Here is a 15,386-nt window from a genome sequence, read left to right on the forward strand (position 1 = left end):
TTGCCAAAATATCACGGAAACACACATCCCCTCGCATGCGCAGAAGCAAAATCCCTCTGGGACGTGCACACGTACATGCTGGACAACAAAGCTGTATGTGCATCTCCCATTTTACTACCGATGTGCAGTGTGGACCGCCCTTGGTAGGAACCCGACAGTGCTTCTAGGCTTTCGCTAAGAAAGGATTTTTCTAAATGACCATCAGATCATTAGTTACTTCTTATATACAGTATATAAGAATATATACTGATGCTAAGGAGTTAGACGTTCTACTCCCTCTCCTTACCTGAAAAGAACTCTGTTCCAACTGCCAGTGGGCGTGACCAATGCATGACTCATCCAGCCTGCTGGCTGGGAGTTTAGACATGCTACTCCATGCAAAGGAGTTATATATTCTACTCCCCTTCCCCACCTGAGAGAAGGGGATGAGATAGGAGAGTCTTCTGTGGGGCATGTCACTCTGCGTATTGCCAGCCCGAGACATTCAGAGACATTCAGAAATTAATTAGTTAACAGAGAAAGAAGGGGATATGTGAGGATCAACGGAGAGAAGGGGAGAAGAGGGGCCATAAACGTCTTAATGTTCAAGCTTTAATTGACAATTTATCAAGTCCAGTCAAATAGTTTCGTAGTGAATCACGCATATCCAGCTACTAGTCTATAATAAGTGGATACAATATGTGAGTGTGGCTCTAGTCCTCTCTACCTTAGATTCTGTCCACCAACTGTTGGTATTTCTATGTTGCTGCTACAAGAAAACAGAAGACAGCCACTGTTGAAGTAAATGTACAAAAGTTTTCTAATTCAGTGAATGGCATTTTTAAAATTAATTTTCATTAATTTATAGCACATTTCTTTTAAGAGAGGAACAAGGACAGACTCTGTCAAATGAGGAACAAGGACGGAGTCTATTGAAAGTTTTCTCATCTCTTCTTTTAAATATATGCTGTTATATTCTAAGAGCATCATTTCTAAAAGAAACACATCTGTGAAAAAGAGGTTTTATCATCTGAAGATACAGAACAACATGCTCTCAGATTTTTCAAAGGAGGCTTTGGACTTTCAAAATAGTTTCAGTGTCACGAAAGGACAGAGCAATACAACCAAGTATAGTTTCTCTTAGACACAAAAGATTTATCCTAGTGATTTTTTTATCCTTCCATTTATTTTATTGAGCAAAAATGCATTGACCAAACTGCAAAATATTTACATGTACTGCTCAAAAAAATAAATGGAACACTTAAACAACAGAATATAACTCCAATAAATCAAACTTCTGTGAAATCAAACTGTCCACTCAGGAAGCAACACTGATTGACAATCAATTTCATTTTGTTGTCAGCACATTCAGCTTTGTGCAGAACAAAGTATTCAATGAGAATATTTCATTCATTCAGATCTAGGATGTGTTATTTGAGTGTTCCCTTTATTTTTTTCAGCAGTGTATTTACCCTCCTTTAAAATCCAGTTCATATATAATACAAAAGGGTGGCAGGATTTTGTTTTTCTTTGTTACATTTTGGCTAAGATGATGCAATATTTTCCATCATACGATGAGCTGTATTCGAGGATGGGTCTGGCAAAAGTTTTGTAAGCTCTGGTAAGTAGTGTGAGATTGCCAGAGCAGAAGCTACGTAGGATTAGGTTTACAACTCTTGAAGCCTTCTTGGCTATGTTGTTGCAGTGGGCTTTGGCACTTAAATCTTTTGTTATTAGTATACCAAGGTCCTTAACCGAGTGGGGATTATCTGTGATAATTTCATTATTCAGTTCGTATTTGGAGTTCAGATTCTTCTTCCCAATGTGTAGGACAGAGCATTTGCTAGTTGAGATTTGGAGTTGCCATGTGTTAGACCACTCAGAAACAAAGTTCAGGTCTTTTTGGAGAGTAGTTGTGTTATCGGTGATGTTGAAGAGTTTTACATTGTCGGCGAAGAGGACACAGTTGCTTGTGATGTAATCGCAAAGGTCATTGATGTAGAGAATGAAGAGTATTGGTCCCAGTATACTACCTTGGGGAACACCGCTTTTAACTGGGATGGGGGTGGATATGGTGCTTCCTAATTTGACCACTTGTCTGTTTTACAGGAATGCTGTAATCCAGCTATGGAGGTATCCTGAGATGCCATAGGATTTGAGTTTTAGGAGTAGTTTGTCGTGGACTACGGAATCAAAGGCTTTGCAGAAGTCGATATAAATTGCATCTATAGATTTCCCTTGATCTAGATGAGTTGTCCATATATTTTTGCAGTGGAGGAGCTGCAAGTTGCAGGATAGTTTTTTTCTGAAACCAAATTGTTTGCTAGAGAGCAAATTATTAGTTTCTAGATGGAGAATAATTGATTTATTTATAATTGATTCCATGACTTTGCATGGGACGCAGCATAGTGAAATTGGTCTGTAGTTATCGACAAGAGAGGGGTCTCCTTTTTTGAAGATGGGGACGACCATTGCTTTCGACTATAGCTTAGGCAGTGTGCTGTTTCTGAAGGATTTTTCGAAAATTATGCTTAGTGGTTCAGCTATGGCAGAAGAGAGCTTTTTTAGGAAGTAAGCACATAGACCATGTGGTCCGACTGATAGAGAAGGTTTAGGATCACGTAATGCTTTTTCAACTCAGTCTTCAGTGAAGTCTACTTGGGTTAGGTCATTGAGGGAGTTTGAGGTGCGATTGATGAAATTGGGGGATGAGCCATTGCTGTTAATAAAGACAGAGCCAAAGAAAGAGTTGAGGAGGTTGGCTTTGGATGAATCATTGTGGTATTCTTTGTTGTTGGGTCCTTTGAGAGGTGGAATGGGTCTAGAGTCTTTGAGTTTATTGTTGACAAAGTTGTAGAAAGCTCTATTAGATTTGGTGCGTAGGAGGTTTTCCTCTTGTTTGCTGTAGTAGTTAAGGCATTCTGCTTTTATTTGATTGCAAATGCTTTTATATCGGCTTTTGACGTTGGAAACTTGTCCTTTTTTGTTTTTCCTCCAGATATATTTTTTTCTTGTTTGTAATTTTCTTATTGAGATGGGGAGGGGGTTTTTTTTGTTTATGGTACATGTTAGAGGTACATGAAGTCTGATGATAATTTTCATTTCGAGTAGGAATGTGTTGAAGAGGTCATCAGCAGTGTAGCATTCAGAGAATAGAGTTTTCCAGTTTAATGTTGAGAGGTGGTCTTCAATGAGTTCGTAGTTCGCTTTTTTGAAATTGAATTTTGGTGTTGTTTGGTGTCAAGTGGAAAAAGTTGGCCATTGTTTTTTTTCCTAAATGTCTTTCAATTTTCCATTCTTTTCTCCAGGCCTGGATTTTTCCCATCCAAGTACTACTTAATATTGATCTGTTTAGCCTCTGAATTGTCCCAGATCTCAAGAGCTATCAACCAACAGTGCTTTCGATGTCCCAGATTTAACCTCGTGGGAATTTCAGTACTTGATTCCAACCTTGAGTACTGATACGATACATGATATCTGACTGGCATTTAGTTTTGACTATGAATTAGACGTATTTCAGTTTGTATCTTCTAACAAATTAAAAAGACTAGGTTTTGTGCTGTACTTTTCATTAAAAAAAACCAACCAACAGTAGTTTCTGTTCTTGTTTTAGCAAATAACTGCTTGATGAACTATTGCCTACTTCTTTCTATTAGCTTGTTAAACATTTCCCGTTACTTTTCCTCCCTAAAAAATATATTTAATTTTCCATTGAAATATATCACATCACAGTTTTACTCTGGCTAAAAGCACACTTTATAAAAAAAGAGGGAAAGACTTACATCCTTTCCATTTTTCCCCGTGTGGGGAGAAGCAAATCTTGGTAATATTGTTACTTTTTGTGTTGTTATGGAACTGGGAACAGGCGAGGAATTCTGGCCAGGAAGAATTGACCATTGCAAGGACTGGCTCACATCCTTTCTTTGCAGCTTCACAAAATGATCTACAAGGCAGGACTCCACGACTACAAAGGAAAAGAAAATGAAAGATTATTGTTCTTTTTAAAAATTATTTATTTATTTATTTATTTAATTTGTCATACAAATATAGTATTGTAATATGTTTAACATAATATAAGTATAAAGTAGAGATAGAAAAGATAAGGACAGGAACGGTAGGCACAAAGGTGCACTTATGCACGCCCCTTACAGACCTCTTAGAAAAGGGGAGAGGTCTATTGTAGATAATGTAAGGTTGAAGATTTTGGGATTGGGGAAAGAAACGAGAGTCCGGTAGTGAATTCCAGGCGTTGACCACTCTATTGCTGAAATCGTATTTTCTGCAGTCTAGTTTGGAGCGATTTACATTTAGTTTGTAACTATTGCGTGCTCTTGTGTTGTTGTTGTTGTTAAACGGAGTACATTGTGATGTATGATTTCATGAACAACATAAATCAAGTTCGGAGGCGGCGTAGCTGTTAAATCAGTTCGGAGGCGGCGTAGCTATAAATGGCAGAAGTGTGTCACTTTTTTTTGTTTGGTATTTCTCAACTTCGGCAAGTTTAAGATGTGTGGTCTTCAACTTCTAGAATTCCTCAGCCACGCATCTTAAAGTTGTCAAAGCTGACGTTATTTCATTCCTTCCTTATATGCCACCTACATAATGCTAGACCAGTGATGGCGAACATTTTTTGGTTCGCATGCCAAAAAGGGTGTGGGTGTGAGCATGTGTGCATGTATCCACCCCCCTTTCCTCCCCCTCTGCACGCGCCCCCTCCCTCACATGCGCACAGGCCTTATGAAGCCTTGTACGTGGAACAAATGCACAAACAGGCAACCGGAAGTTCGGAAAATGCACTTCTGATTTGCCCATTGTGCTGTTTTTTGCACTCCGGGGCTTCAGAAAGCTTCCCTTAACCCCTCCAGAGTGCAAAAAACAGCACAACAGCAAAACGGAAGTGTGTTTTTCTGACTTCCGGTTTGTCAGTTGGGTGATTTTTTTTGCCTCCAGGGTTTCAGGGAAGCTTCCGTGAGGTGTCCAGAGGGCGAAATGGCTTTTCCCAGGGCCGAAAATCAGCAGCTGACATAGGGCAAAGTCTTGCGTGCCCTCCAATATTTATTCATTTATTTATTTATTTATTCAATTTTTATGCCGCCCTTCTCCTTAGACTCAGGGCGGCTTACAACATGTTAGCAATAGCACTTCTTAACAGACCCAGGTTATTGCCCCCACAATCCGGGTCCTCATTTTACCCACCTCGGAAGGATGGAAGGCTGAGTCAACCTTGAGCCGGTGATGAGATTTGAACCGCTAACCTTCAGATCTACAAGTCAGCTTCAGTGGCCTGCAGTACAGCACTCTACCTGCTGCGCCACCCCCGGCTCTTGGCTCCATGTGCCACCTGGGGCACGCGTGCTATAGGTTCGCCATCACGGCGCTAGATGATTCACATACAAGTAGTCTTTGACTTATAGCAGTTCACTTTGTGACATTCAAATTTACAACGTCACTGAAGAAAGTGACTTAGGGCCCTTTTCACAGTCACAAGCTTTTGCAGCACCTCGATGATCACGTGATCAGAGTTCAAATGCCTGGCAACCGGTTCACACGTACGACTGTTGCTGTGCCCCAAGGTCATGCGATACCTTTTTGGAACCTTCTGACAAGCCAAGACAACGGGGAAGCCAGATTCACTTAATAACCAGGTGTCACCCTCGCTATGTTTCATCCTTCGACTACGCTTCACCTGTCATAAGTAATGGGGAGAGGGATTTAATTTAATTTATTTAATTAATTCCAATTAATTAATAAATAAAAATAAAATAAAAGTAGTTATCTATTTATCTACTTGCATTTGCATGCTTTCAAACTACCAGATAGGAAGAAGCTGAAGCAAGGAATGGGAGCTCACCCTATTGTGTGGAGCTCAGGTCTCAAACGCAAACTGTCAGCTCTCCAGCTGACGAGCTCAGTGTATTAAACTCTCCTAGTGCCTCCCACCCCATAACAACTTAATAAACACGTAGAAATTATGAGACTATAAAGGAGATGGAACAATAAAACACTGACATTTTAAAGGAAGGGGTGGAGCTTTGCAGCGCTATCCGTCACAGAGAACGGAGCTCTCCTTTCCTGTGCTGGCTTCTCCTGTTTGTGGTCTCCCAAAGGACCTTATAAGAGCGGCAAAGCTAAGGAGGGGCACTCTGAGAAGTGGCAGATCGCAACTCTCCTGCTGAACCCTGGGGCTTTTTTCAGTCTATGCCACAATGAGGAGAAGAGGTAGTCTACGATGGCTGCCACGAAGCTGGGACATCTGATGACCATCTAAGCACAGTGCAGGTGCAGACTTTGGTGAACAGTGTGTGAACTGGGCGAGAAGAATTCTTTTTATTCAAATTTTAACCCCAAAAGTATATTCAGGAAAAGAGAGGCTCACAACTCTTTTTAAAAGTAGCAGCAACCTAGCACTTTAATTTAAGATTGAAAGTGAAGAAAAAGAATTAAAAGGGAAAAGGCAGAAAAATCATTAGAAGACAGAAAATTGGATTTTTAAATTGGAAAATGCTGGAATTATCTACTTAAAAACATTATTTTTACATTGTGGGAAATGGAAAAACTGGTTAATATTGAAATCTAATCTAAGAATGCCATCTGCTGATGAAAGGAAAAATAACATACACTCAAAATCTTGGAAATATTTGATTACTAGTGATTGCTAATGTGATAATAAGAAAGACATTATTATTAAAATGACCCCGGAAGTTTACAACACAAGACTGAATTTATAGTGGGACTTAAGAAGGTTCTGGAAAATTTATGGGACTCCCCAGAGAAATAGATTGATTACCTTTGGGATACAACGATCTAAGAATATTGAATTTTTTGAGAAGTGACTATAGGTTTGAATATATGGTCTTCAGATTATTGGATGAAATAAAACTTAACAAGATGCTTCATCACGGAGAAAGGAGTGAATTTGGGAAGAGATGGCGTCAACAATTCAAAGTACAAGGGAGACACTGATAAGTCATTTTAAGAAATGTATTAATCGAATAGAGAGGATGGATAGAATGCCGTGAAATATAAACAAAGGACAATGAGTAATCAAGACACTCAAGAAGAGGAGGGGCCAACTGAAAGAGTAGATGGAAAAATGGAACAGACAAAACAAATGAAATAACGAAAATAATAAGGATTGATGACATAAGCCAAGAAGAGAGTATTTCAAGGGAATTAAAAAAGGAAGATTCTTATGGGAGAGAGATGGGAGCAAGAGTAGATATTTTGGTAACTAGACAATGGAAAAGAGCAGATAAGGGGGAAATGTTTAAAATGAGGAGACAAGATGTGGAACCAGACAGAAATAAAGAGCCAAAATATGGAGGCAAGTTAAGAAATGAACAATTAAAGCTTTAAAGCGGAAAAGAGATGATCGTTAGAAAGGGAATATGTTTAAATATAGTAGTGGCATAATCAAAGTTGTAATAGGGACGGAAACTAGAGAGATAGGAGGATTAATAGAATACGCAATCTTATATAATAAGGAAAAGTAATAATAAGAGGGGAAATTAGTATTTGAATGATGTTATTACTAAGTACACTTAAATAATACAACGACTGGAATAAATCTATTGAACTAGTGATTAAATAAATAATGAAAGATTCTAATTCAAGATGAATATGTGTATGTTTGTGTTGTGGTTCAGTCTGAGGCTGCTCAGGGACCGGCTGTGTCTTTGCTGGCTCCATGCCCGGAGGAGGATGACAGCGAAGAGGAGGGGGCTGAATAGTCGGACGGGGGAGAGGAAAGTCAGGAATGGGACGAAGGAGAACAGCATGAGAGCCCCAGGGGGGGGGGGCTCTCCCCAGCCAGTAGCTTGGAGTCATTAGGTGATGATGCACAAGCTGTCATTGACATGCGACAGAGACGGTCAGATCAAAGAAAGGAGCAATTAAAGAAGTATTATCAGCACTGAATTAGGAACAGCTGGGCTTGGGTGTGGTCCTCCTTAGCAGGGTTTAAAAGGCAGGCAAGCCCTTGAAGCCATGTGGAGTGTTATCAGTTGGAGTTACGGTGTCCTGCTTTGTTCTCTGCGTCTCTGTTCCTGGCTTGTGGCCCAGCAGTTTCGAAGACCCGTGGGAGGTGTAGGTCTGCTATCTACAGCCTCGTATTGGCAGCAAGAATCCTGTATTGCTGCATGGACTTTTGCCTTCGTGGATATATCTAAAGAGACAGCATTTTCCTGTTTGTAAGGACATTTTCTGTTACCTGTGTTTTTCTTGAATTTTATAAACTGCCTTTGCCTTTTACCGGTGTGTCTGGCTTCTATTTTTGGGTTGGTATTGGCTTCCGGAGTGACCCAGACAGAACAGTTTGCTAAATGTAAGATATGATTAAAAATATTTTATTTTGTATTAAAATGTATGGCATGCAGAATATGGTAAAATCTCCATTCCCACCTCACTCTTGGGCCAGCTAGAGGTGGTATTTGCCGATGCTCTGAACTACTCACAATTTACACTACTGGTTCTCCAAAACCTGTCAGAACCTGTAGAATTTCTCCCCTGGTCTCTTCCAACTATTGATTCACATGTCCTTAAACTCCATCAAGCTTGACAAAGGAAAAAAATATCTTTTTTCCACAAGAAATGCATTAGCAATAACATAATAAACATTTAAAGAATTAAAATACTCATACTAATAAATGTTTTGATTTGTATCACTGTGTGTATGCTAATTAATTCTTGATGATTATAGTTAGAAACAATATTTTTTCCCACAGACTCCTGTATCTGTAAACCAGTCCTTCATTTCACATTTAATGCTTCCTTGACAGCAGCCTTTATCACTCAACTTCTACTCTTTATCTGACACGTATCCTAATTCCCAGGCACTTGAAGAAGCTTTTTATAACTTTATTCTGGATGTGGTTCTCACTTGTCACTTCAACACCATTTCTGGATGATTTTAAAATCATGGTTCTGATATTCGACAGGAACAAGTAGTGGGGAGTCTCCTTTATTTTAAAACATTGAGTTTTTATTATTTTATATTTCGTTACTGAAATAAAAAAGATTGATCCTTTGATTAATTCTGATCATGTACAGATTTGTTACATGCTGGTAGTTATTAAGGTGGTGATTAAGCATACTTCTTTGGAGTGTAGTAAAAATATCGTTTGAGAAAAATCTGGGTTTTTTTATCAGTTTAGCAGATGTTCTCACAATTATCAATCTTTCCCAGTATAGTATGTTCCATATGTATGATAAATATGATTACAGTAGTCCCTCGCTATACCGCGCTTCACCTACTGCGGCTTCACTTCATCGCGGGTTTCTGAGGAAGTCGATCAGCAGATTTAAACAGCCCGCCGAACTTGATCGGCAGGTTTTTAAAAAAAAAAAATATCTAAAATTGTAAATACTGCATTTAAATACTGTATCTAAAATAAATACTGTGTGGGAAGGGTTTATAAACACTTAAAACAATGAAAACTTACCAAACAATTACAATATAAATACTTAAATAAGTACTATCAGTCGATAAATTCCCCATTGCGGATTTCACCTATCGCGGCCAGGTCTGGAACGTAACACCAGCGATAGGTGAGGGACTACTGTATAACTCCTAGAATTCTAGCCTCCTTTGACTGTTGTTACGAATTTTGGAAGTTGGCTCCAAAGCATCTGTAGAATATTGTGCTATAAGGAAACTTCCTACTGTGAATGCTGATCATAGTTCTGCTTTATTGCTTAGGCCACAGTGGTTTTCAATCTTTCGAATGCTGTGACCCCTTAATACAGTTCCTCATGTTGTGGTGACCCCCAAGCATATGTCTAAGGCCAATTCTCCCAACAGAGCTTTAAGCTGATTGGCAGGAAGGTCAGAGGGACACCCCCACTGTAAACGCCTGATTGGTCGGATTATAAAAATATGTTCCAATGTGCCAGAATAGAAGCTTTAGTTCATAACACCATAGGAAATTTGTCTTTTCCCAGGGTCTTAGGTGACCCCTGTGAAACAGTCATCCGACCCCCAAGGTGAGAATCACTAAGCCTTAGGGAGTGCTAATGTATATCTGTCCCATGCAGGAGTGAGTTTCTACCGGTACAGTCTGGTGCGCGCTCCAGTAGTGGCCCACCAATTGCATAATTTTGGCACAACAGCTCTGGTGCTGTCTTTGCCAGTCCATGTGCGCCGGGATCTTTTTTTCCTAATTTTCTGTGATTTTCCAGCTCTGCAAGCATGCGCAGAAGGAAAATCACCCCTCTGTGCATGCACCAAAGCAAAATTTATTTATTTATTTATTCATTTGTCCAATACACAAATATATAGGAAGAAGTATAAAACGTATCAGGAAAGACTTAATGAACTCAATCTGTATAGTCTGGAGGACAGAAAGAAAAGGGGGGACATGATTGAAACATTTAAATATGTTAAAGCAGGGGTCCCCAACCACCGGGCCGCGGACCAGTACCGGGCCGCGGGGCATGTTGCACCGGTCCGTGGAGTCAGAAGCTGCCGGCCCTCATGCCGCCACCCCCTCCCTCCAGCGCTTCGCCTCCCGCCGGGCAAGAGGCCTCGGGAGGCAGGTTCTGCCGGCCACAGGACGATGGATGGGACAGAGGGGCGGGAAGGACCGAGAGGCTCAAGCCTCTTTTGGCTTCTGCCGCGGGGCGCTTTTGCGTTTTTGGCTGGGGGGAGGCAGGAGGGCCAGCCTGACCCCTGTCTCCAGCGCTTAGCCCCCGCTGGGCAAGAGGGCTTGGGAGGCAGGTTCTGCCGGCCACAGGGCGATGGCGGGAAAGAGGGGCGGGGAGGACCAGTACCCCCATGCTTAATCCCGCCCCCAACCACACCCCTTTCCGCCCCCACCGGGCCATAGAAAAATTGTCTTGCTGAAACTGGTCCCTGGTGGAAAAAACGTTGGGGACCACTGTGTTAAAGGGTTAAAAAGGGTTCAGGAGGGAAGTGTTTTTAATAAGAAAGTGAACACAAGAACAAGGGGACACAATCTGAAGTTAGTTGGGGGAAAGATCAAAGGCAACATGAGAAAATATTATTTTACTGAAAGAGTAGTAGATCCTTGGAACAAACTTCCAGCAGACGTGGTTGGGAAAACCACAGTAACTGAATTTAAACATGCCTGGGATAAACATATATCTATTGTAAGATAAAATACAGGAAATAGTATAAGGGCAGACTAGATGGACGATGAGGTCTTTTTCTGCCGTCAGTCTTCTATGTTTCTAAGAAAAATAGACATGTGGTAATATAAATGAGGGTGAAAGTGAACTTAGAGGAGAGGATATATGAAAAGGAGAGAATAGGTGAAAGAAAGGAAAGACAATTGGACAGGGGACGAAAGGCACACCGGTGCACTTATGTACGCCCCTTACTGGCCTCTTAGGAACCTGGAGAGGTCAATCGTGGAGAGTCTAAGGGAGAAGTGTTGGGGGTTAGGGGTTGACACAATTGAGTCTGGTAATGAGTTCAACGCTTCGATAACTCGATTGTTGAAATCATATTTTTTACAGTCAAGTTTGGAGCGGTTCATATTAAGTTTGAATCTGTTGCGTGCTCTTGTGTTATTGCGGTTGAACATGAAGTAGTCATTGACCGGTAGGACGTTGCAGCATATGATCTTGTGGGCAATACTCAAATCATGTTTTAGGCGCCATAGTTCTAGGCTTTCTAGGCCCAGGATTGTTAGTCTATTTTCGTGCTTGGGAATACGCACACACAAACATTGCAATGCGCATGCAACACATCGGTAGGCAGGTAAGAGGAACCCAACCCTGGGCTCGTGGGGCCACCCTGAAAACACTGCAGGATTGGACTGAATAGGAGAGCCTGAATCACAAAGGCTGCTCTGAGAGGCAAGAATTGGTGTTCTGGGAGGATATCCTCCCAAGACAGAGAAACAAGACATCACAATTAAATATTTTTTTTAAACAAATTTACGAAAAAATAAATTACAAAAAAAGCCAAAAACAAAAACGGGTCTCCACATGACAAATGTGCAGCAATCCCAAATCAACACCCCAGAAAGCTAGGTCAGATGCACAACTGGATAGAGCCGGGGTGGCGCAGCAGGTAGAGTGCTGTACTGAAGGTCACTGAAGCTGACTATAGATCTGAAAGTCAGCGGTTCAAATTTCATCACCGGCTCAAGGTTGACTCAGCCTTCCATCCTTCCGAGGTGGGTAAAGTGAGGACCCGAATTGTGGGGGGCAATATGCTGGCTTTGTTAAAAAGTGCTATTGCTTACATGTTGTAAGTTGCCCTGAGTCTAAGGAGAAGGGCGGCGTAAAAATTGAATGAATGAATGAATGAATACAATGGTGCAGTGAAGGGCTGCAAAAAGTTTTACTACCACACTGTGGCCGTGGCTTATTTTATCATGATGGCTTGCCGAACATGTGACCAGGTGGGAGTGGCTTGATGATCATGTGAATGGGGGGTGGCTTAAAGGTCATGTGACTGGCTTACAGGTGGCCAACTTCACGTCACTCACATCAAGGGTTTGGGTTAGGGTGCCTGGTCTGTCCTTGCCTCAAAGAGATACAATTTCCCTATTTACTATTACTGAACATCCAAAATATATTAGTTAATTCTATGTATATATGTCATGTGTACAGACATATTACATACAGGCATAAAAAATGATACATTATCTACTATATAAACTGTATGTGTATGTTCACACGCACACACAGCTCTTCTAAAATTATACACATTCAACCTCATTTACTGCGATAGGAAAAACTACCCAGAGCCCAGAAGGGAAAAATATTAAAAAATTCAAAATTTTTCTACCAGTTCTGCGTACTTGACCATACCCGAGCAGTGGTGCTTTGGTACTCATCATTCATTGGTTCTGGGAGGTGCAATGAATACCCAAAACAATGAATACCAAATCATTTTTTCCCATAAGGAATAATGTAATGAGTCACAAGGCAGCTGACACCGAGACATTTTAGCTTGTGCAATGAGTATCAAACAAATGACAAGGACCGAGGCAAAATTTTTGTATCAAGTACATTACTAAATTTGATGAATTTCAAAGCTGTTGAGTACCAAGGTACCACTGTAAGTGCAGAATTATACTTAACTTCCCTGTGCACTGAGGAACATTCTATTAAGTAATCATATAAAAATGAATAATTGTATAAAGATATTATTTGTGAATCTGTGCTAATTATGTCACAAACAAGCAAATACAGGTAATCCTCAATATAAGGTCCCACAGAGTTGGCCTTCTCCGGGTCCCGTCGACTAAATAATGTCGTTTGGCGGGCCCGAGGGGAAGAGTCTTCTCTGTGGCGGCCCCAGCCCTCTGGAACCAACTCCCCCCCGGAGATTAGAACTGCCCCCACCCTCCCTGTCTTTCGTAAACTACTCAAGACTCACTTATACCGCCAGGCATGGGGGAGTTGAGATAGCTCTTCCCCCTAGGCCATTACAAGTTATGCATGGTATGTTTGTGTGTATGTTTGGTTTTATAATAGGGGTTTTTAGTTATTTTTATTGTTAGCTGTCCTGAGTCTGCGGAGAGGGGTGGCATACAAATCCAATAAATTATTATTATTATTATTATTATTATTATTATTATTATTATTATTTCCACAATGGAGGTCAAAATTTCTGTTGTTAAGTGAGATGTTTGCTAAGCGGGTTTTGCCCCATTTTATGACCTTTTCTGCCAGAGTAGTTAAGAGAATCACTGCAGTTGATAACTTAGCAGCTGTTAAGTCAGTTTGGTTTCCCCCTTGACTTTGCTTGTCAGGTCATAAAAAGTGATCACATGACCTTGGGGACCCCACAATGGTCATAAATAAGAATCCATTGGCAAGCATCTGAATTTTGATCACGTGACCATGGCGATGTTGCAAAGGTCGTAACTGTGACGCAAGTCACTTTTTCTCTGTCCTTTTTTTAAACTTTGAACAGTCACTAAATGAACTGTTGTAAGTCAAGGACTATCTGATTTTCCAGGCTGGCTCTTGCCACTGGAGCTGCACTAAAACGTCCGTAACAGTCCAATTTCAGGTACTTTCTTGCCTTCTGCAAGCATTCTCCGCTTTCCCAGAATCCTTGTCTCCCTGCGAGGGACTGATAATGCCTTACGCCTGTAGTGGTGAACCTATGGCATGCGTGCCACACAGTCCCTTATCTGTGGGCACGCGAGCCGTCACTCCACCACGCATGCGCGTGCACTTCCTGCCGGCCAGCTGGATGTCGGGTTTCTGCCACGGGCAGGGGTTGGGGCACATATATAGGGTGCACGTGCATGCATGGTGGGGCGCACAGGGGGAGGAGATACATTCACACGGCGGGACATATGCACGAGGCGTGGCATATGCACGGGGCGGGGCATATGCACAGGGCGGAGCATATGCACGGGACGCATGCAGGGCCCTCACACATGCGCATTGCATTTTGGGGGCTTTGGTCACTCGGTCCGGAAAAGGTTAACCATCACTGCCTTATGCTTTGCCACTCCTTCAAACCTTGGACCACGCTAAGGCAACGATAGAAATTGCCTATCAATTCTATGTGGGCTTGTATCTATTTTTTATTCTGAATTCTTTGGCTGAACTTGGCAGGCTAAGAAATCCTGTGATTAGCACCAATGTAAGAATGTGAATGTGAAGAATGTGACCCCTCTGAAGTGTAGCTATTAAAGGTGCAATAATTCCATCCAACTACGAAACAGCTACCGTAATTCAAATAGGACATAATTCATTTAAACTGAAGACAACGATTGGTTTCAAGAGCCTTTTTCAAAATGCCACATTATTCTGACTTTAAATTAAATGGGGATTAGAAACATCTGTGGCAAAAGCATAAACCATAATCCCTAACAAGATTAGTCAATAAACTTGCTTTACTCAGGGAAGTACAATACTACAAATAGTTTCCCCCCCTAAACAAACTAACATATTATATATACTCCATGCAGCTATTTTTTCCTGATATTTCTGGCGTAAACAGTTCTTAGCTGTGAGTTTCCTCCCAGAGGTTGTAAAACCTAACACTTACTCCACTGCCATAATTAATTTTTAATCACTAACTAGCTTTGCTTCCCAAATACCTGTTGACACCATCGCTGATGCACTGAGGAAGAGCAAGGCTACATCCAAACAGCATAATGTGCTGATAACAGCCCAGGCGGTTGAGATAACCAAAGAACTTGAGAAATTTTTCCATTTCAATGCTTCTCACAATGGAAAGAACTGATCTTAGAGTGGTCTGGTTATATGGCAGCATTTCACATTGGCTGTAGTTGATGTTTATGCACAAACCTGCAAAATAAGAACATGTTTGTGATAGATACAAAGAACAAGGGACTACTAAAAGCAAAGAAGTCGCTAGATAGTTTAAAGTATGTAAAGTATGTAAAACAGCCATCTTATCTTTTCCCCTCAGAAAGGGGAATACTGGAGAATCTACCATGTTTTTCGGG

General features: G+C 41.1%; 1 protein-coding gene across 1 annotated transcript in view; it reads right to left on the bottom strand.

The window, feature by feature from the left end:
* CORIN (corin, serine peptidase) overlaps positions 1-15,386 on the bottom strand; it is a 147,681-nt gene that overhangs the window by 81,393 nt on the left and 50,902 nt on the right. Inside the window, exons 4-5 of the mRNA XM_070757206.1 lie at positions 15,015-15,225; positions 3,762-3,943 (exon numbers count right to left, since the gene is read on the bottom strand). Of these exons, the coding sequence (XP_070613307.1) occupies positions 3,762-3,943; positions 15,015-15,225 (393 nt within the window). The remainder of the gene's footprint in view (positions 1-3,761; positions 3,944-15,014; positions 15,226-15,386) is intronic.

The sequence above is a fragment of the Erythrolamprus reginae genome, chromosome 7 (genome assembly GCF_031021105.1).
Source record: "Erythrolamprus reginae isolate rEryReg1 chromosome 7, rEryReg1.hap1, whole genome shotgun sequence".
NCBI classification, from domain to species: domain Eukaryota; kingdom Metazoa; phylum Chordata; class Lepidosauria; order Squamata; family Dipsadidae; genus Erythrolamprus; species Erythrolamprus reginae.